The following is a 21,332-nucleotide window of genomic DNA, read 5'->3' on the forward strand; positions in this document are numbered from 1 at the left end:
GTCCCACTCGGGGGGTTCACGAATTGCGCTTAGGTGAATCAGATATCGTATGTCAGCCGGTTAAAGAGATTTGGTTGAAAAAAATTTATTCACATTCGAGCATTTCTGATTTTTAAAATTAATCAGTGAATTGGGCAAATTAACAAATAAATGCGAATCGGGTTAACAAATTGAATGAATCTTAATTTACAAAAAAAATAAAAATAAAAATTTATTTTTACAGAACAAATCCTATTTTACAAAAAAAAAAATCATAAATCATAATTTTTTTTAATTGCACAATGAAATTTAAGATTTTTACTTTTCTGAAAAGGAAAAAGCATCCCTTTCAAATTTTAATAATTTATTTATTGAATTAATAAATAATATAATATATAAGTTATCAAAAAGTCTCACGTGGAAATCAGTTACTCCAATCACTCTTATATGAAAAATTATCAGAAAATTCCATATGGGAATTAGTTACTCCAATCAATTCCATGAATTTTCTAATACAATGATAGGTCCTGTTTGTTTTGACAACCTTGTCGTTAGATCCTATTTTAAATTTTGATATGATTTAATAGACGTTTGTACCCTTCTCCATTGAGGGACACCATCTTAGGGAAGTTAGATTCAATTTTTGGATCACGTTTTCTATCACTTCAACGTAACACTAAAAAAAAAAAAAAAATCCTTAATGTACTTTTCTCAAATGTAACACTCCGACGTAATACACAAAAAAACTCATTAGTATATTTTTTCCAAACATAACACTCTGATGTAGCACACTAAAAAAACTCTTTGATATACTTTTTTCAAATGTAATATTTCAATACTAAAAAACTCTTTAGTGCACTTTTAGCAAACGTAACAGTCCAACACTCCGACATAACGCTCCAAAAACTCCAACACTAAAAAATTCCTTTGTGTATTTTTTTCAAACGTAACACTCTAATGTAACTTCCTAAATGTAAATATTACAATATGGCGAGTAAATTAATCATTACACATCTAAAAGGACTAAATAGATCACAAGAAAAAATATGGAATTATATGGATTACAAGTTCAAAATATAAGATTTATTGGTTAATCACCCATAATAAATTTACATATATTAATATTTAAGAAGAATTACTAATTTCATGTCTGTACGGGGAGCAAATATTCCGGTAAGCCCGTACTCCTTTCTTCCAAGCTCCGTCGATGTCCGATCACCTGCGAGCAAGTAATGGTGAGCTACCCGGCGGTGTGTGGCCGGAAACACCCTCCGACGATCAAGTTAGCACACACCTAAGGATGGATAGAGAGAAGGGAGAGAGTGTTTGAGTGTAAGAATTCCTTACAGAGATGTTCGTGTATCGCGTATGGGGGCGCAGACATGCCTATATACCTTCTGAGTCCCTTACCCACTCCCAGTCATCTCCTGACACGTGGCTCTGCTATCCCATCTGTCAACATAGACCTTGCCGAACATCACCTAATCTCAACTGCCTGACTTCACAGCTGGAGCTCGGCAGCCGAGCTGCTCTACCACGGCCATGCCATGCTTCATACCAATGCGCCTAACCGGACAAACACATGGAGGACCGGGCTAGGCGGCATCCCGGCAAAGCCTAGCCCGGGTACCTCCTTTGGTTGGCCTTCCTGCCGGTCAATCAACTACCTCGGCTGACCACGCCTTTCCGGGCGCCGGTCTCTCGGTCTGTCTGGCTGCGACCATCCTCGGACCGAGCATCCTGGTCCGACCGGTCACTTCCTGGCCGAGCAGTTTCTGTTCGGTCCAGGGTGGCACACACTCAGTCCAAACTCTGCCCGGCCCAAATCTGTCCGGCACAACTCTACCTGGCCCAAATCTGTCCGGCACAACTCTGTCCGGCCCAAATCTGTCCGGCACAACTCTGCCCGGCCCAAATCTGTCTGGCACAAAGTCCATATCATTAATCTCCCTCTCAATTGCCCCTTAATTCCGTCCGTTGAAGCGTGACTGGGATTACCTATCTTGATCGGGGTAATACTTCCTCGGTCCTCAATATGCAAGATGGTGACCGCACTAAGAAAGCGAGCAAGGTCCGCTCCACGACTTCCTTCTTGGCGAGCAACATCAGCTCGGTCAAGGAACTTCCAAGGTCAGCGAGCAAGGTCCGCTCCGCGACTTGCTTCTTGGCGAGCAACAACAGCTCGGTCAAGGAACTTCCAAGGTCGGCGAGCTAGGTCCGCTCCGCGACTTCCTTCTTGGTGGACAAGATCAGCTCGGCCAAGGAACTCCAAAGAAGGCGAGCTAGGTCCGCTCCGCCACTTCCTTCTTGGCGGACAAGATCAGCTCGGCCAAGGAACTCCAAAGAAGGCGAGCAAGGTCCGCTCCGCCACTTCTTTCTTGGCGGACAAGATCAGCTCGGCCAAGGAACTCCAAAGAGGGGGAGCAAGGTCCGCTCCGCGACTTCTTTCCTGGCGGACAAGAACAGCTCGACTGGACCCTCGGAGTTGAGCAAATCATCAACTCACCAGCCGGAGTAAAACATCTCGGCTGGAACCTCGCAGTTGAGCAAATCATCAACTCTTCAGCCGGAGTAAATCATCTCGGCTGGAACCTCGCAGTTGAGCAAATCATCAACCCGTCAGCCGGAGTAAATCATCTCGGCTGGAACCTCGCAGTTGAGCAAATCATCAACTCTTCAGCCGGAGTAAATCATCACGGCTGGAACCTCGCAGTTGAGCAAATCATCAACTCTTCAGCCGGAGTAAATCATCTCGGCTGGAACCTCGCAGTTGAGCAAATCATCAACTCTTCAGCCGGAGTAAAACATCTCGGCTGGAACCTCGCAGTTGAACAAATCATCAACTCTTCAGCCGGAGTAAATCATCTCGGCTGGAACCTCGCAGTTGAGCAAGTCATCAACTCTTCAACCGGAGTAAAACATCTCGGCTGGAACCTCGCAGTTGAACAAATCATCAACTCTTCAGCGGGAGTAAATCATCTCGGTTGGAACCTCGCAGTTGAACAAATCATCAACTCTTCAGCCGGAGTAAATCATCTCGACTGGAACCTCGCAGTTGAACAAATCATCAACTCTTCAGCCGGAGTAAATCATCTCGGCTGGAACCTCGCAGTTGAACAAATCATCAACTCTTCAGCCGGAGTAAAACATCTCGGCTGGAACCTCGCAGTTGAACAAATCATCAACTCTTCAGCCGGAGTAAAACATCTCGGCTGGAACCTCGCAGTTGAACAAATCATCAACTCTTCAGCCGGAGTAAATCATCTCGGCTGGAACCTCGCAGTTGAACAAATCATCAACTCTTCCAACCGGAGTAAACCATCTCGGTTGGGAATTCGAAGTTGGACAAAACACCAACTCTTGCAACCGGAGTAAACCATCTCGGTTGGGAATCCGAAGTTGGACAAAACACCAACTCTTCCAACCGGAGTAAACCATCTCGGTTGGGAATTCGAAGTTGGACAAAACGCCAACTCTTCCAACCGGAGTAAACCATCTCGGTTGGGAATTCGAAGTTGGACAAGACACCAACTCTTCCAACCGGAGTAAACCATCTCGGTTGGGAATCCGAAGTTGGACAAAACACCAACTCTTCCAACCGGAGTAAACCATCTCGGTTGGGAATCCGAAGTTGGACAAAACACCAACTCTTCCAACCGGAGTAAACCATCTCGGTTGGGAATTCGAAGTTGGACAAAACGCCAACTCTTCCAACCGGAGTAAACCATCTCGGTTGGGAATTCGAAGTTGGACAAAACGCCAACTCTTCCAACCGGAGTAAACCATCTCGGTTGGGAATTCGAAGTTGGACAAGACACCAACTCTTCCAACCGGAGTAAACCATCTCGGTTGGGAATTCGAAGTTGGACAAGACACCAACTCTTCCAACCGGAGTAAACCATCTCGGTTGGGAATCCTAAGTTGGACAAAACACCAACTCTTCCAACCGGAGTAAACCATCTCGGTTGGGAATTCGAAGGTGGACAAAACGCCAACTCTTCCAACCGGAGTAAAGCATCTCGGCTGGAACAGAAGAGTAGGCCCCTCATCCACTATTATTTCGGACACAACAAAGCTCTTCAGCAAAAGTAATCCACTTCTATTACATTGACAAAAAGAGTATTTGCATTCAGAAGTGTTGGGGAAACAAGTCCCTCAAAAAATTACATAAGGCCGCATTCCATGGCCGGGGTACGCCTTTGCCATCCAAATCTTCTAAGTTGTATGCCCCCTTGCCCGGTTATCTTGTAAGGCTCCTCCTAGTTTGCCCCTAGCTTGCCTTCACCCGGCACTAGTGCGTTGCCCATGACCTTCCTTAAAACCCAGTCGCCCACTTGCTCGTTGCCATCGAGGTTGTCTCCGCGGTGGACGTCGCCACATCATCCTCTACTCGGATGTGCTCATTGATGCGCTGCATTAGGTGCCACATGGATGTCTGCTGGTTCATTGTAAGCGAATCCCTCAGCCTATGTCCGAGCGGGAGACCGCGCTTGTATTGCGTGATTGCAAGGTTGACCGGGCAATCCAAGATCTCGTTGAAGGTTTCCCAATACCTCGAGTTGTATGCCTTCAGTGTGTCGCTTGGTTCCATCTTGACACTAAGTAAATGATCGACTTCCTTTGGTGTTTTTGTGTTGGTTTTGAAGCGCGTCACAAACTCTTCGGCCAACTGATGCCATCGTTGTATGCTCCCTTCCGGCAACCTCTCGAACCACTTCAAGCCCAGCTCGCCTAAACTTGACGGGAAGATCAGGCACATAAGTCCGTCATTTCGCCTATGTCCGGCCATAACCTGTCGGAAGTGGCTTATATGCAGGTAAGGATCGGTTTTCCCGTCGTAAAGCGCGAACTTTGGCTGGTGGAAGCCTGCCGGAAGCGGTGTAGTTTCTATTTCCAGGGAGAAAGGGGTGGCACTCAACCTGGCCAAATCTGAATCCACTAGGAGTGGCGCTGCTTGGCGGGGTGGAGGCATTCCGACCTCCTCGCTGGCGTGAACCCCGTAGGATAGCCGCTGGAACGCCGGTATCCTCTGAGCTTCGCGCCGACGAACCCGCTCCTTTAAGACCGCCCGCAAATCCTCTGAATGAGCGGAGTAAGAGTACCTCGAAGTCGTCACCGGACGTGAGGGCCGATAGGTGCTGTCTTGCGCGCTAGACTTCTCTGCATGCACGTCGGAATCACCAACCTGGTAACTTCTGGTAATAGAAATGGATGGAATGCGTCGCTGACTCTGACCGCCTGAACGGTGGGATGGGGTGCGCTCACTGTGGTCACCCACTCTAGCTTCACCTTTCCCTTTGACATGCCGCTTCAGATCCTCCATCTCCGCCGCCATTTGCCGGATGACAGCGTCTTGATCCCTCAACTTATTTTCCAGACGTCTGGCGTGTGAGTCTCTCCTCCGCCGGTGACCGTCTGGACTCCGTGAATGACCATGACTTCTTCCGCGCTTATCCCGCGCGTCTCCCGACTGTCCGCCATTGGGCGTTCCCAAGTCAGCCATTGGGTGGACAGCAGGAGGTCCCTCTCTCCTTCGGGTATACTCCGGGGTGGCTCCGTCGATGGCGGACAACGGAAACTCGTCGTTGTTCGCCATGGACGGCGATCAGATGAACCTGGAAGACAAGGTTTTGTCTGTCAAGCTTCCCACAGACGGCGCCAATTGTACGGGGAGCAAATATTCCGGCAAGCCCGTACTCCTTTCTTCCAAGCTCCGTCGATGTCCGATCACCTGCGAGCAAGTAATGGTGAGCTACTTGGCGGTGTGTGGCCGGAAACACCCTCCGACGATCAAGTTAACACACACCTAAGGATGGATAGAGAGAAGGGAGAGAGTGTTTGAGTGTAAGAATTCCTTACAGAGATGTTCGTATATCGCGTATGGGGGCGCAGACATGCCTATATACCTTCTGAGTCCCTTACCCACTCCCAGTCATCTCCTGACACGTGGCTCTGCTATCCCATCTGTCAGCATAGACCTTGCCGAACATCACCTAATCTCAACTGCCTGACTTCACAGCTGGAGCTCGGCAGCCGAGCTGCTCTACCACGGCCATGCCATGCTTCATACCAATGCGCCTAACCGGACAAACACATGGAGGACCGGGCTAGGCGGCATCCCGGCAAAGCCTAGCCCGGGTACCTCCTTTGGTTGGCCTTCCTGCCGGTTAATCAACTACCTCGGCTGACCACGCCTTTCCGGGCGCCGGTCTCTCGGTCTGTCTGGCTGCGACCATCCTCGGACCGAGCATCCTGGTCCGACCGGTCACTTCCTGGCCGAGCAGTTTCTGTTCGGTCCAGGGTGGCACACACTCAGTCCAAACTCTGCCCGGCCCAAATCTGTCCGGCACAACTCTGTCCGGCCCAAATCTGTCCGGCACAACTCTGCCCGGCCCAAATCTGTCTGGCACAAAGTCCATATCATTAATCTCCCTCTCAATGTCGTTGGGTCAAGTTTCACAAATCTTGTAAACTTCACCCAACCAAAACTCGTTTTTTTTAAAAAAAATCTCCAGACTTGCATCCATTTGCCCCTTGTATCAAAATCGTCAATTTGAAGTCATGTTGAGTAGAATTGGTTGGATGTTTGCCCAGACCTAATTTCCTTGTGCTGATTCACTAATCATAAATACAAATGATCTTTTATTATCTTTTAAGCATCACGGAAATAGTGAGATTTATAATTATGAATGGATTAATGTACTTTTTTTAATATAGCGGCCAATATTTTGAATCATAATAATTTTTTATTTTATTTTATTAATCTAAAGTAATGAATCCATAATTTTAGATGGATTAGATCTACTATTGTAGAACCATTAAATTCAGTGTTTGTTCACAGTTTCAAAGTGGGCATGATCAAGGATGGAGCCAAAATTTCATACTTAGGGTAGCTAAACATATTAGCGGAAATGAACTTATAAAATTCTTTGCTCCAATTTAACATAGACACAATTAATTGATAATTCAGTTCTTCATTCCAGCATTTATTAGCAACATACATAAAATGATAATCTCATAGGTTAAATCACAATTTCAACATGAATTCCAAGTGCCAATTTCACAAAATAATTAAACTCTGTCATTTCCAAATTTCATTGTAGTAATTATTAGAAATGACATTACTTTTTAGGAGACAGATTGTCTCCAATTAATTGGACTAAATAGCGTTATTAGGTTCTGTGAGACTCACCACGGTGTAATTTCAATCAATTGAGTCGTTTATATTTTAGGATACTTTGGATAAATTATTTACACAAAAAATTAGGTCGATCCAGTATGATAACTATATAATCTTATTACATTTATCTCTAAAAAAATGTATTGTCTATTTTTAAAATCATTCTTGTTATTTATTTTTTTGAAAATAAATGTGCTAATTAAAATTATATAATTACATATATGGTATTGATCTTTTTTTGCGTAAATAACTTACATAAAATGCTATAAAAAAATAAAAAACTCTAATGATCAAAACGAAATTTCGTAGTTCTCACGGCCCAAATAGCGTCGTGGATTGGAAACATCCCAGCTCCAATTTCTATGTAAAAGTAGGATTTTCGAGAGGTGATGAAGCCATGGCTCCTTTCTTTTTCGGTGGTAATGTATGTAGTAATTAATAGGGCAAATTACAAGCATTTCTCTTGGGTTTGGGGTTTGATAAAAATATAAATTTTTTTTTGAGGTTTGAAAAATTATATATTGTCTCTTGAAGTCAAATTTTCATAATAAATTAGGAGAAATTAGGGGGAATCTGTATGAAAATACAAACCTTAGGGGACAATTTGTTATGGAAATATAAACCTCAAGGTACGGGATGTAATTTCTCAAATCTCAAGGAGGATTCTGTATTTTCACCAAACCTCGAGAGGGTGTTTGTAATTTGCCCTAATTAATATATATATATATATATATATATTAATATATTAATTAGTGTTATATCATTATTATTGATCTGACATATTATACAAATTATAAATATTCAAAATTTTTAAAATTATACTACATTATCTGTTAATATATTAGTTAGTACATTAATTAGTACAAATAAAATTATTCTTTTCTTTTACATGATTATTTAGTCTCGTTAAATAATTAGAAGATAACTTGTGATTAAGGTTGGGAATAAGATTATCCGAACCGCCCAACCTGTCCAACTCGAACCGATTTGTATACAAATGGATAGTTTCGTAGATAAAATACGGACGAATGCGATTTAGAATATGGCATTATTGCGGTTGCTGGCAGACTGCGGGTTTGAATTGGATAAGGCTTGACAACAATTTATTATTGTATTTTGGATGAATGTAAAAGTTAAATTACTTTTAGATAAGTTTAGGATTTTGAATGATTTTATTTTAATTGTATTGTTGGGTAGTGAATAATTTTGACGATTTAGTTTAGAATTTTAAAAAATATACTTGTGTCAGTTTATGATTTTATTTAAAAGTTAACATTTTGAATGATTTACTTGCGATAGAAATTAATTTTGTTGTGATTTTAATTTTATAAGTTTTAATTAATTAATTATTAATGTTGTTGAGTATTTTAAAAAATAAGGGAAAACAGTTCAAAATAAATATTTACAAAACGGGAGAAAAAAAAAAAGCAAATAAATAAATTTTTAAAGAAAAAGGCCAATTCGCAAATCGCCTGCACATCTGTAAATCCTACCTAAGCAAATCGCAACTCATGGTGCAAGCAGCTACAAGTTCAATTTTTTCCAAACCATACATATATGAACAAATACAAATTACAAACCTAACAATCCGAAATTGCGAATACCCTACTTACGATTGTTAATTTGTGAGCACAATACAAAACAATACCGCATGAGCAATAATTTTTAATCAAAAAGAGGTAACACGTGGCATGTAAATTTGGGAGAAGTTATTAGTTAATGTTAGGTCACTCTATATCATTTATTGAAAGATAAGTATCTCATTATCTCTTAATGCTATATTCGATTAGAGAATTTAGGAAGAGATTTAAAAAAAAAGAAAGAAAAAATATGTGTTGAATTAAGTAAAATATAAATATATTTTATTCACATTTCACCTACCGTTTTTCTTTTTCTTTCCAAATTTCTCAACCAAACTTAACTTAAAAAAAGGAAAAAATATGATGAGTCCGACTAATTCAATTAATAACAATTAAGTCTTCGTCTGGGAAGAACGAAAATAGTCTGACTTTTTAATTTTTTGGCTATTTTAATCTGACTTTTTTAATTTCGTTTGGTTTTTATTTTTGGTGTTTTTAACTTTTGTGAGAGAAAAAGTATAATGATTATGATTTAAATATGATATATTATCTTATTAATTTATTTAGTCTATTTTACCTTTTGTATTTTTTTTTAGCAAAAAAAAATCAAAACCAAAACCAAACATAAGTTAAAATACCACGTCAACTTACCTCAGGAGCAAACAATAATTTTCCTCAGTTTGGACCTAAAAATTTCTTGTTGATCATATTTATGACGTAGAAAGAAGAAGCTGCAGCTCAATGTCAACACGAGTAATAACATAGTCAATGACCTACTTCCGTCCAAACCAAATTGCTCTCGTGTTACACATGTGCTTGCAATTTCTACATATGAGATCCAGCAAAACGTTCAAATTTAATCTTCTTCGTGTGGTCTACTTTCTAAACCACTAAACAGATGGAGAAAAAACAAAAAGAAAATGAAGAGTAAAACAATTGAGGAAAATTCGAGTGAAAAAACGGAGTGAAGATATATATATATGTAAAAAACTGTGAGTCTTGTATCCATTTGTAGAAAATAAAAAGTAGGGAAGTGGAGTGTGAGCATCCAATTTACTCAGCTTCTTAAGAAATGGAAAAAACAGAGCAGTGGCAGCAAGAGGAGGAAGTTGAAGAGACAGAGGAAGAGGAAGAGGAAGAGGAAGAGGAGGAGGGGGCCACGGTGGCCTTACTAGGCCAACAATGGGAGAAGTATGTGACCGCAGTAGAGGAGGATGAGGTGGCTGCATTGGCCTTGCAAGGCCAACAATGGGAGGAGGAGGAGGAGAAGGTGGACGCAGTGGCCTTGCAGGGAAGGCGGCCTCGGCGTCTCACCACAACCACAGCCATTGAAGTCAGTGATGCTAGTAAAATTGATTTAATGTTGCCTTCCTCAGAGCCTGCCAATGCCGATGGCGGTGAATTTCAAGAACAAGACACCAATCATGTAGTGGAACTAGTACTAGACTCGCCAGAAAGGTCGAAGAAGAGCGTTTATTCCGACAAAGTCCAAGGTACATACACGTACATGTACTCGATACATATATATATATATATATATATATATCGATTCTTTGCTACTCACTCTTCTTTGTTATCGTCTCTTCTTCTTATTCTTTCTGGTCTTCTCTTTCACGGAGAGAGTTTTAGGAAACAACAACAACAACAACAGTAACATGGCACGAACGATAAAGATGTTTTGAAATTACAATAACGCCCTCAAACCCCACAGCCTCTCAACTTTCTTTGTTAACAGTACCAGGAAAAAAAAAAACCAAGAAAAAGGATGGGGGCCCTTCCCCTCCTCCTCCCAAAATCCCTCTCTTTTTTCTCAATAGTGTATCATGTGTATGTATGTATGTATGTACAAATATATGGAATGAAAGATAACAATCTGCAAAGAACGAATTCATAAGGGATTTGCAATGGGGGAGCCCTCAGTCCATTTTCATTCGTATCTATTTGAGGTAACATCTTCCTACAGTATGTTTGGGTGTTTGTCTGTGTAAAGCCTGCTCGAGCAGTATATTCATGGTGAGGGGAGAGATGGGAGAAATTGATTGCTGGTGTTACTTTTACATTGGTTATGTTGATATATCAGAGCATTCTATGTACTCTCCGGCTAACGATTTTTCCCGGGGTTACATTTTTTTGATGCAGAAATGCTATATTATTCCAATGGAATTATTGGGTAGTGTAGATTTTAATAAGGGGGTTTGGATTCTATCAATTTGACTATTCAATTTGAGAGAATAGTTTGGATTTGGTGGGCTTATTTTGAGGCAGGCCGACTTCAGTAATCTGAACTAATCACTTTTTAATATTTGTTGAGTTTCAAGCAAAAAATTAAGATGATCAAATATTATATCTATATGTTTGAATCATATTTGTATTATAAAAAATAGATGGTTATTCTTGAAATTATATTTTTCGTCTATTTTTTTAAGGCAAATATGATTTAAACATATAACTATTGATGTCCGATCATCTTTGATTTTTTATATGAATATTCTACTAAATGAGTTCTAAAATGTAAACAGTTCAAATCACCGACATCGACTCCAAAACAGGCCCTCCAAACCCAACTGCTCTTTGAGTTGGATGGCCAACTAGAGATATAATCCAAACCTTTTAATAAGTATGGAACACTAACCACCCAAACTTTGGAGTAAGGGTTTTTTTGGGTATTTCATAGTTCTAATTTGCTATCCTAATACCATATATTTATTGGTGATGTGTTGAATCTCTATGTATTGTATTGTATTGTAACTCTTTCAGGTCATATTAAAACTGTAGCAACCGTGAACATAGCCGATTGTGGGGTGAACTACGAAAATCCTTATATTTTTATGTGTACTTTATTTAGATCTTTGTTTTATTTTTGTATTTCATGTTTCTCTGACCCTAATTTAGTGTATCACGTGTTCTATGGAAGTAGCACTAAAAAGCTATGATGAGTGCTATTCACCAGCTCAGCAAAAAAAAATATGGACCAGGGAGGTGACAAAGAAGGCAATAGTAAGTGGCATGCACTGAACTGAAGCACAAAAAACTTGATTACACTGATCAAGTATGTATCAAAGTAGAAATTAGCCACACAGTCCTAGCATTCGGAACAAGAAAAATGTTATTTAGAGTACAATAAACAATGTTGTTATTGATGTGTAGTGCAAAATCATTGCAGAGTGTAATTAAGTCAGGGTTCTAGAATGAACCAAACTCTTATGACTGATTTTGCTCAAATTAACGACGGAATTAGATAAAATTTAGTCACACAGAGGTCTAATTGGTGCAATCTGTGGCTACACATGATACTTTGATTCCATGATTGCTTGAAAAAATTAGAATATACTCTTCTAAAGAATTAGAAGATTGGTATTCAGAATTGTCCTTTGATATGATTAACTTTTTGGCTAGTTTGAGGGTTTAAATTTTCCTTCCCCCTTAAAAAGTTCTAAGCTATCACTTCCTTGCTCATCAATTTGCTCATAATGTTGTGCTTTACACAAATGCGTCTTCTCAAGAGAGTTCAATACAGCATCATGCAAATGCAGTGTATAGAAAAGAAAACTATAGCCCTATACAAGAGCAAAAGAATCTAATCTATGGGAATTTATGAAGGACTCGAGAGGGAGGCAATCCTTGTCACCAACTAAATTCTAAACCCAAAATTCTACTCTTTGATAAATAAATAGGCAGCTTTACTCTTTCAAAGGTCCGCTGATTCCTCCCCCAAAATTTTGAAACATGGTTATAATCATTAATGTATTTATATTCCGCCTCATGGTTTGTTTAAACAACTGATGCCCTGGGTGAATTTTATAGAGAATTGAATTGCTTTTCAAATTGCATTAGATAATCTTCTATATGTTTGCTATTTTTTTTCCTTTTTTTTAAAAACTTTTTTGTTACCTTTCTCCCAAAAATGCTGAAATTGTAAGGGATACATTTTCCATTCTGTATGCACATGTTTAGAAAAAGTATTCCATGTCCCTCAATTGTTGAATGTGGCCTAGGTCTTTATGAACATCAACATCTAGTTATGCCATACTGTCACTTTTGTCACTTGATTCACCCATTCTTTCTTTCTCAACTAAATTATCACTTATGGGTTAGGCCCATTTTCTAGATAGATCAATGCTATTGTTTCCCTTTGTGCTAAAAAATTTCCAAATCCCGTGCTCTTAACCTGATTCTTTCATGTTAATTTACTGCTTTACTTATATATTAAACGTAAACCAAGGTTGATATATAATGTCTAGCTGTGAAAGCACTTCACCTAAATTCAATTCTTTCATTTAGTATGGGACAATTTTTGTAATCAGTGAACCTGCAACGGACTTTTTTTTTTTTTCACTGAATGAATTGGAAATGTAAATAATGCTCCTGTGCTAGAAATTACTAAATTTCATGCTCATGTTTTGATCTAGTTTTTACCTATTTGTAGAACATAAACCAGTTCTCATATTTCTTGCACCCTTGCTTGTGAGACCACAATGAGTGTATTACTCAATTCATTCCTTAAACACTGACAAATTTGGTGAAACTGCAATTTCTTACTCTCTTTCTTGCTGTTTGTGAAGCAATTTTGAATTGTCGAAACTGCTGTTGGGCCTACTGAAGTGAAAATCCTTCGATTGATCATACTTAGAATCCTAAGTGGCACTTGCATATGTGAATGATGAATGTCAAAACTGTAAATCAACAGGGATAACGTTTCTGTTGTGAAACCAATGGTCATGTATGTGCTGATGATGAATGTCAAAACTGTAAAATAACAGGGACAATGTTTCTTTTGTGAAACCGAAGGTTAGTAGATGTTTTTTTTTGGGTGAAGAAAAGGTCAGTAGATACCGCGTTCCTAGGAAACAAAGTATCAATTTCAATTAGTCAAATTGCAGTTTTCTGCCAATTAACATGGATTTTCCTACCCACCCAAAAAACATGGATTTCCTTATTAATTTTGGACAGCCTTGATTCTAGAGCAGTTTGACATATTCCAAAAAAAAAAGAAGGAAAACATTGATCGTAGAGCTGTTTGGCTGCTTCAATAGTCGTGTTACCTCAGGGTGGAGCTACAAGATTCTTTTTGGGAGGGTTGAAGTATGGGTTCCTAAAATCTTGACATGTATATTATTTGTTTTCCTTTTGTTGTTGCTAATTAATACATATCTTAACCGACATTTGTTTGTGACTGTGCAAGTGCATTTTGAGAACAAGAACTCTTCAGATGGACATCACTATTTTTCCTGTAGCTTTTGCAATGCAAATATTTGTCTCAATTGTTGTTCATTTTATAGTTTTATACCTATAGCTTTGTGCATAAACATTTTTAAAACAAGAGTTTGGGAATGAACTTTTTCGCTACATGATTGCAGGTACTGAATCCTTTTTGGGATTTTTTGTAACAGAAAAAAGTGGCATTAAAGCTTCTGCTTCTGAGAAAAATCCCAGAGATGATAGATTAGTTGATGACAGCTTCTCTGGTTTCAGACCTCTGCCTTCTGAAAAGTCATTTAAAGAACATAAAACAAATAATTTTTTTAGTGATGTAACAGTAGCACATGACGATATTGAACAAATAAAGGACAGTGATCAGGAATTCACAGAATTAGATGTTGAGAGAATATTAGAGAAGCAAGATACACATGATTTATACTGTCCTAATTGCAATTCCTGCATTACCAGAAGAGTTATACTTCGTAAAAGAAAACGCAAAATTCGAATTTCTGATGAAGATTTAAAACGTAACAAATTGGAAACAGTAGTTCCACCTGAGATAGTTGATGCTATTCCGTCCGATGCAACCAATGATCAAGGTCTGACACCTGCAGCTGATGAATATAATCGTGTCAGAGAGCCAGAGATATTCAGATGCTTATCATGTCTCAGCTGTTTCATTCCTACAGGTATAAAAATCTACTCCAGCATATCAGAAAGCTTATTTTATTTCTGATATATTGTTTGCATTACGGTTGTAGTTTAAGATCATTATTTTGATGCCTATTCCTCGTCAGGTTGGTGATGAAATCTGTTATTTTTTTGTGGTATTTGGGATAGTGTTGTTGAGTTTGAAATCATTATCCTATTAGATTTGCATCATTGCATGTATCACATTGCATGGTATTGCTTTCCTAGTTTTTCATTTCTTGGCTGAGCTATAATATTGAGGTTGTTGCTGCAGACAGAAGACTTACGTATAATTAAATTTCACAGGCGATGGTTTTAAGCTGTCCAAGATATTTGGAGATAAAAATGAGGAGGACAACAAACAAAGTTCTCAACAAATATCAGCAACGAAAAAAAGTTGGTTTTCCTCTATTTTTGCATCACGTAAGGACGACATGTTGATTGACCAAGGTACTGCATCATCTGCAATTAATTGTTTAACTTGTTCGAGCTTGAAATATTTTTCACTTGATCTTGTTAGAAGTGACTTTCAACTGCTTTCTAGTGATGCGCTAGATTTGTATTTATTTCTTTATTTATTTTATTTAATGTCCCATAATCAAACTGGCCTACCTCTTCCTTTTGCCAATGCAGAAAGTGATCGAGTGGCAGGTGTGGAAGAAAATATTGTCGGAGCAGTAAAACGAGAGGATACATCACCTCCTGAATCTGTTGGTGCTCAAGGACTTGTAAAGAGTAGTATTGCTGAACCTCAGGAAGTTGGAGATGATATTGTGCCTTCTTCAACACAAAGCCCCAAACTGATTGGGGAAGTTATAGCCGATGTAGGGGACAAATTAGATGATGTAACCAGAAAGAGCAGAGGTATGGGAAAGATATTCAGTTTTTGCTTGTAAAGAATGAACAAACCACTTTATGAAGTGAAAGGTTCTTTGCATTTTTGCAAAGCATTTCCCATTGCAAACTCAACTCATCTGAAGTTTATGGACTTTATACTGTCTGCACATGCTACTGCAACTAGCAATATTTAATTGATTGATGCTGCTTTGAAGTCCCATTGTTTTCAAGTGATGGCTATATACATATCATATAATTTTATTTTTTTTTTCTTTTTCCGTGTAGAGATGTCAGGACATAAATAATGGACAATCCTCATCTTCAATGCATGCTTGCATGTATAGCCTTTATTGGGTATATCCTCTAGAAATGAAACTTCATGAAACTGAAAAAAAAAAAAAAAATTAAGAAGAAGAAGAAGAAAAGTATCCTGTTCGTTCTTTTCTTTCTGAATGCTTACCTGTCTCAGTAGTAATTCCCCATAGTTGATTGGTTCTTTCTTGATAGTATTTGATGATAATGGTTGTTTCAATTGTAACCTCAGTGAAGTATTCAACAGTTTATGCTGACTGGTGGATGTTTTGCTTGACATCTGATACAGAGGGGGCTGCACTGGATCATCCTGAATTAGTTACTGTTAATCAGTCAGATTCATCAAGCTTTTCGAATGAAATGGTTTCAAATGAAGAAATTGACCGTCGAGCAACACAAATTTCTGGGAGAGCTCCTGTGCACACTGAAGAACCTGTGGCAATAGAAAGTATAACTTCAGGTATAGGTTTTTGACTCTTAAAGATGACGATGATGCACAGACTACAGTATGAAATCCATGTTTGAGAATAACCACATATAACTCAGTTTTACTATTTCAACTTTAGCTTAATCTGTATTCTGTGCCTTTTGAAGTAGTAATCATATTCTTGTCTTTGAACATTTGAGAAGCAAAGAATATTTCTCCTTTCGTGTGTACTAAAGGAGGTGCATATGTCTTTTGAATTAGTTGGTTTTTTTCCTTGAAGTGATGGCTTTATTTTCCATTTGAGTTTTTATTGCATATTGAATGGAACATGTGCAGATGATAAAGACTTAACCTTGCTATCGCCACAACCAGTTTCAGTACTTGGGAAGTCTGATATCAATGAGACAGTGAATATTGTAGCAGATCTTCCTGCTGAGGATTCGCAAAATGTTGGGGCCGATCTTTCCACTCTATCTGTAGTCGAAGATAAAACTGTGGAAGCTAAATTAAGTGGTAATGGCATGTAACTGAAATTTGTGCACTGTTGTTCAACACAGTACTTTCATGTGCACTCCTCTTGTCAGTGCTTCACTTGCATATTTAAACTAGTGATACCATGTGCCACCTTTAGAGCTTTGCAAAAGTAAATTTTCATATTTGTTTTCCTTACTTTCTTGGGTTGATTGAAAGATATTGGAGGTACTTTGATGAATGGTGTTACTGAAATTATGTTGGTATCAATTATTTGAGGAATGACCTGCTAGAATATTGTAGAAACTTAAGTGGGTTGACTCTTCTTTAGGGCTCACTTATCTGTTGCCGTGTTATCTCATGCATTAACCCCTCTGAACATAACTTCTGTACAACAAGGTATTGTTCATTTAATAATTTGTACTTTGAACGTAACTTGTTTACAGCAACTGCATTGAGGCTATTATGATTTAATGTTCTTTTAAAGTAACACCACTTGTTTAAGCTTCTTTGGTGCTTTGCCACGTGTCTTGAAATCAGAAACTTTTGGACTTGGTTGAACATGTGATGTAATTGCATTGTCTATTTATGTCTTGTGGATTATGTTTTGATAGAAGGGTGAATGTGGCTTTCCTATGTGCAAACATTATGCAAACTTCAAATGAGTTTGATATCTTCATGACAAAATTCATTTATGGTTTTGCTTGTGAAGATAACAGTGCTTTACATTTCCAGATGCAGACTATTCCTCTGGAGTTGCTCAGCATGCCGACATTGGCACCAAAGTGGACATTTCAATAGAGGAGCCCTTGAAAGCTGATACAGATGTCGTTAGTCTATCCGTACAGGATGATTTATTGATTCAAGACAGACAAGTCAGCATTACTAACGATTCAAAGGATATGCCAGAAAAAAGCAGAGCAGGTAAGAACTGGGGGGGGGGGGGGGGGGGTGTGACACGAGACACTTTTTCACATATTTCAAAACTCTTTTTAACCTTTTCACCTCTTTCCAAAACATAATTTAACTAGTCATATAGTTGTTGATGAAGCGGAATGGCGAAAATGGATTCAGGTAGCCAATCCCACTTTATTGGAACACAAGGCTTAGTTTGGTTTGGTTTACTAATTTCCAAAACACATTTTTACCAAATCCTGATGGTAAACAATGCTCCAGGAGGGGCTCATTTCCATTTTCCATTTATGATTATGGCGATTGAATTTAGTTGAATATACATGAAACAACCATTTTGTCTAATTTGGTGGATGAAGGGGAAAGCCTCCTTTTCATTCCACCTCCATTGTTGAGTATTTTTTTTTTCCCCATCATATGAGTTTATCTCACGCATACTATTTCATACAATAAATCTTGCACGTCAAATTGTTTTCTTGGGAAAATATGCAGCAGGCAGCGATACAATCATTATTGTAAAAGAAGAGCCAGTTGAGCCAGCAGCTCCTCCTCAGGAAGCACAAGATATTATTACTTCAGCAGAAACAGAAGTTTCAGCACCTACTGAGATTGCTAAAGCTAGAAGATTTCCAGGATTGGAAATAATGAAAAGCATTTTATATGGTGGTTTGATTGAATCAATTACGAGCCTAGGTGTTGTTTCATCTGCAGCTGGTGCTGATGCTACCACATGTAAGTGTTTTAGATTTTTCTATTAAAAAAATAAAAAAGAAGAAGAAGAAGAACAAGAATAAGATAAATGGGTATGTGAAGTATTTACATTTTGATTTTTTCAGGTTCATATTTGAGCAATTCTATTATGAAGTCAAGTTCATGGCTCTTTGCATGATCTCTCCTTTGATTGGTCCACCTACACAATGAAATATCACACACGTGTCACCTCATCATCTTCCTCTCACTGTTTACAAATTTTCCTTATTTGTTTTTTGACTATTAGCTGAATCTGTTTACAAATTTTCCTTTTTTCTTGCGCTTGTACATTTTTTTGTGAATTTTTTTTTTCTTTGGCTCTTCCAAAATTGTATATATATTGGTAATTAATCTTTTTTTCTGTTATTGCAGTGAATATTTTGGCTCTGGCATTGGCTAATCTGATTGGAGGATTTTTCCTCATTGGTCATCAAGTGAGTCCTCTCCTTGTCCACAATTCCTCTTAATCATCCATGAATGAAAAAAAACATTAAATGAAAGAAAAGAAAAAGGTCCACTTATTTTCCATCAGGAAATCTAAAGTCATAGCTTTGCCAATGTTGCAATCAATGTATAGAATTAATTCCAAAAATATAAATAGTTACACTTTTCGAATAAAAAAGTGTCTTTGTTATTCATTTTTTATGCTAAAAAAAAAAAGTGTTGCTGAATATGAATATAATAGATATGATGTCAGTTAGATATTGGCTTGGCTTAAGCACACAATATCACTGTTTGGCATCAAAGCATCATCCATGTTATACATAATCGCATCATCCTAAACAAATCTTCGGGTTTTTTCCTACCTGATTTGCATATTATGTGTAAAACCTTACAGCTGTGGGAGCTGAAAAATGAAAATTCTGGGGTAACATCCAATCAAGCAACTGAGGGTGAATCTGATCAAGTAACTCAACAACAAGAAGACCGGTACCAAGAACTACTAGGCCGGAGAGAGAATTTCTGGCTTCACGCGCCTGTCACCCTGTTATCATTCCTCATAGTTGGTTCACTGCCACCTGTCATATATGCCTTTACATTTCGTAAGAGCAACAACTCGGATTTCAAACTTATCGCAGTCGCTGTAGCTTCTCTTCTGTGCATCATTCTACTCGCTATTGGGAAAGCTTACATTCAGAGACCACCAAAGGCTTATATAAAAACAGTAGTGTACTATGTTATCATGGGGTTCATGGCCTCTGGTGTTTCCTATGCAGCAGCTGACCTGATCAAAATGCTCCTGGAGAAACTTGGTTGGTTCGATTCTGATCTACTTCTCACCCTTCCCGAGACAACGACAAAGCAGCCAGGATGGGGATCTTATTAATCTTCGCGGGTTTTGAAAGCAGAGTTCTTGTCTGAAACTTGCTTCGACCAATGCAGCAGTACTAAATGCAGAGAAATTTTACACTTTCTGGGTCAAAGCAGCAGTCTCCCATCTATATTCCGTCGATGTTGCTGACATTTTACAGTCCATCCACAAGAAGAATGGAGCTTTTTCAACAGGAAGGTTAAGCTTTGTAACCAATCTTTTTTTTTTTTTTCCCCTTACTGACACTGAAATTCCTACTCTAGCCTGAAAGTGATTGGTTTCATCATTTCAACTCATTAATCTCTAATTTCGAGACCAAATTCACAATAAGTTGGAGCAAATTGCCTAATGTACCTGAAACAATGGTTATGCCATAAAGAGAGGTAGAATCCGCCTATGGCCAAATCACAAGTAGGAAGGAAAATCCATCAATGTCACTGTCAGAAAACTTGGTTTGGAAGAAGATTTCGAAGCCTGGGTACTTATTCCCGTCAACAAGATTGATTGATTGATTGTTCAGAAAATTAAGAAAAAAGATTTGGGACTTGGATTGACATCTTGTTGAGTAATATGCCGAGTTGAGTAGCTTGTGACAGGAACTTAATTATTATATGTTCACAAGACATTGGCGATTGAGCATCAATGCCTATCCATTAGGCTAACCCCATTAATCAAACCCGAGCTTAAGCTACTCATAATGTTGTGAGAGCATCTTAGGAGTGGATCCAAATCTTTATTTTACTTATTCAAACAAGCTTTTTAAAGAGTCTTCCAAGTACTCTTTAAAAATAGCTAGCTAGCTTGGAGAAGCAATGTTAAAATAGCTAGTTATATTGTTAGAGGAAGTAAAATAGAGTAATGCTACCTACAATAACCAACAGATCTATTTTAAATAGCTTGTTGAAGATGTTCTAAATAAACATATATATTTCATTACAACTACAATAAGCTTAATTGATGAAAGGATGTAGATTGCAATTAGGCATATAGAAAGTGACATATCATTAGATCAAATGAAAAGATGAAAAATGATATATTGATGACTATTTTTCTCGTCCACTCCCACACTATGAAACTTGTGTTCAAACCCAACACCAGCATTTCCATAAGACATTCATGAGTCATAGTCCACATCAAAATCTAGTTTTATATATTTGTTTATTTATTTATTTATTTTATTATTATTATTATTATTTTATAACTAAAACATCAAAATCTAGTTGTTTGTCATGTACACTAAGCATTTGATGATTTGCTTCAACCAAATCTCTGCCTATAACCATATCATTTCTTGTCATATAAAAATAGGTAGAAAATCCTGACAGGTTAATGTTTTTTAATGAAAAGTTGATGTGGGTGAGTTGCAAAGGAAATCAAAGGTTGCTTCATATTTCAATTGGACAACTTTTGTATAATTCAAAAAGATGCTGTGTGGTAGGCCGGTAGAGTTGAAGGTGTTGTTTTGACTTTGCTGGTACTAGGGTCTTTCTTTTCTTTTCCGTTTCTTTTTTTGGTTAGAATGAGAACTTCTTTAGATATAAAAGAATCATACATATGAGTTACAAGATTTAGACATCATTACATATAGACAGCAGACAAAATTAGAAACAAAAGTCCAAAACAAAGACCCACCAACAAAGCTTAATAATCAGCAGAGCTCCAAACAAGGACCAAACTGCATCA

At 38.3% G+C, this 21,332-nt stretch overlaps 1 protein-coding gene and 1 long non-coding RNA gene across 9 annotated transcripts; one reads left to right on the plus strand and one right to left on the minus strand.

Moving 5' to 3' along the window:
* The first annotated feature begins 9,500 nt into the window (after positions 1 to 9,500).
* Positions 9,501 to 19,945, plus strand: LOC114313812 (membrane protein of ER body-like protein). 8 transcript variants are annotated; one of them, XM_082885526.1, is made up of 11 exons: positions 10,482 to 10,685; positions 11,657 to 11,736; positions 14,097 to 14,627; positions 14,935 to 15,078; positions 15,262 to 15,492; positions 16,067 to 16,237; positions 16,541 to 16,717; positions 17,411 to 17,599; positions 18,080 to 18,319; positions 18,710 to 18,771; positions 19,176 to 19,945. In XM_082885526.1, the coding sequence occupies exons 2-11, from the start codon at positions 11,706 to 11,708 to the stop codon at positions 19,662 to 19,664; spliced, it is 2,265 nt and encodes a 754-aa protein (XP_082741652.1). In that variant the 5' UTR covers positions 10,482 to 10,685; positions 11,657 to 11,705; the 3' UTR covers positions 19,665 to 19,945. The 8 variants fall into 8 exon arrangements, 7 of the variants coding, with proteins under 7 accessions (XP_028116015.2, XP_082741649.1, XP_082741641.1 ...); XM_082885527.1 differs by having other exon boundaries at positions 10,516 to 10,685; positions 18,083 to 18,319; XM_082885531.1 differs by having other exon boundaries at positions 10,519 to 10,685; positions 17,417 to 17,599.
* Positions 15,722 to 16,071, minus strand: LOC114313870 (uncharacterized). Its single transcript, XR_003647309.2, has 2 exons — positions 15,926 to 16,071; positions 15,722 to 15,850 (listed from the first exon to the last, which is right to left on the minus strand). It is a non-coding gene; the product is annotated as an uncharacterized LOC114313870 (long non-coding RNA).
* Positions 19,946 to 21,332: the final 1,387 nt, after the last annotated feature.

Source organism: Camellia sinensis, chromosome 1 (genome assembly GCF_055761805.1).
Source record: "Camellia sinensis isolate YWXY chromosome 1, ASM5576180v1, whole genome shotgun sequence".
In the NCBI taxonomy this organism is placed as follows: domain Eukaryota; kingdom Viridiplantae; phylum Streptophyta; class Magnoliopsida; order Ericales; family Theaceae; genus Camellia; species Camellia sinensis.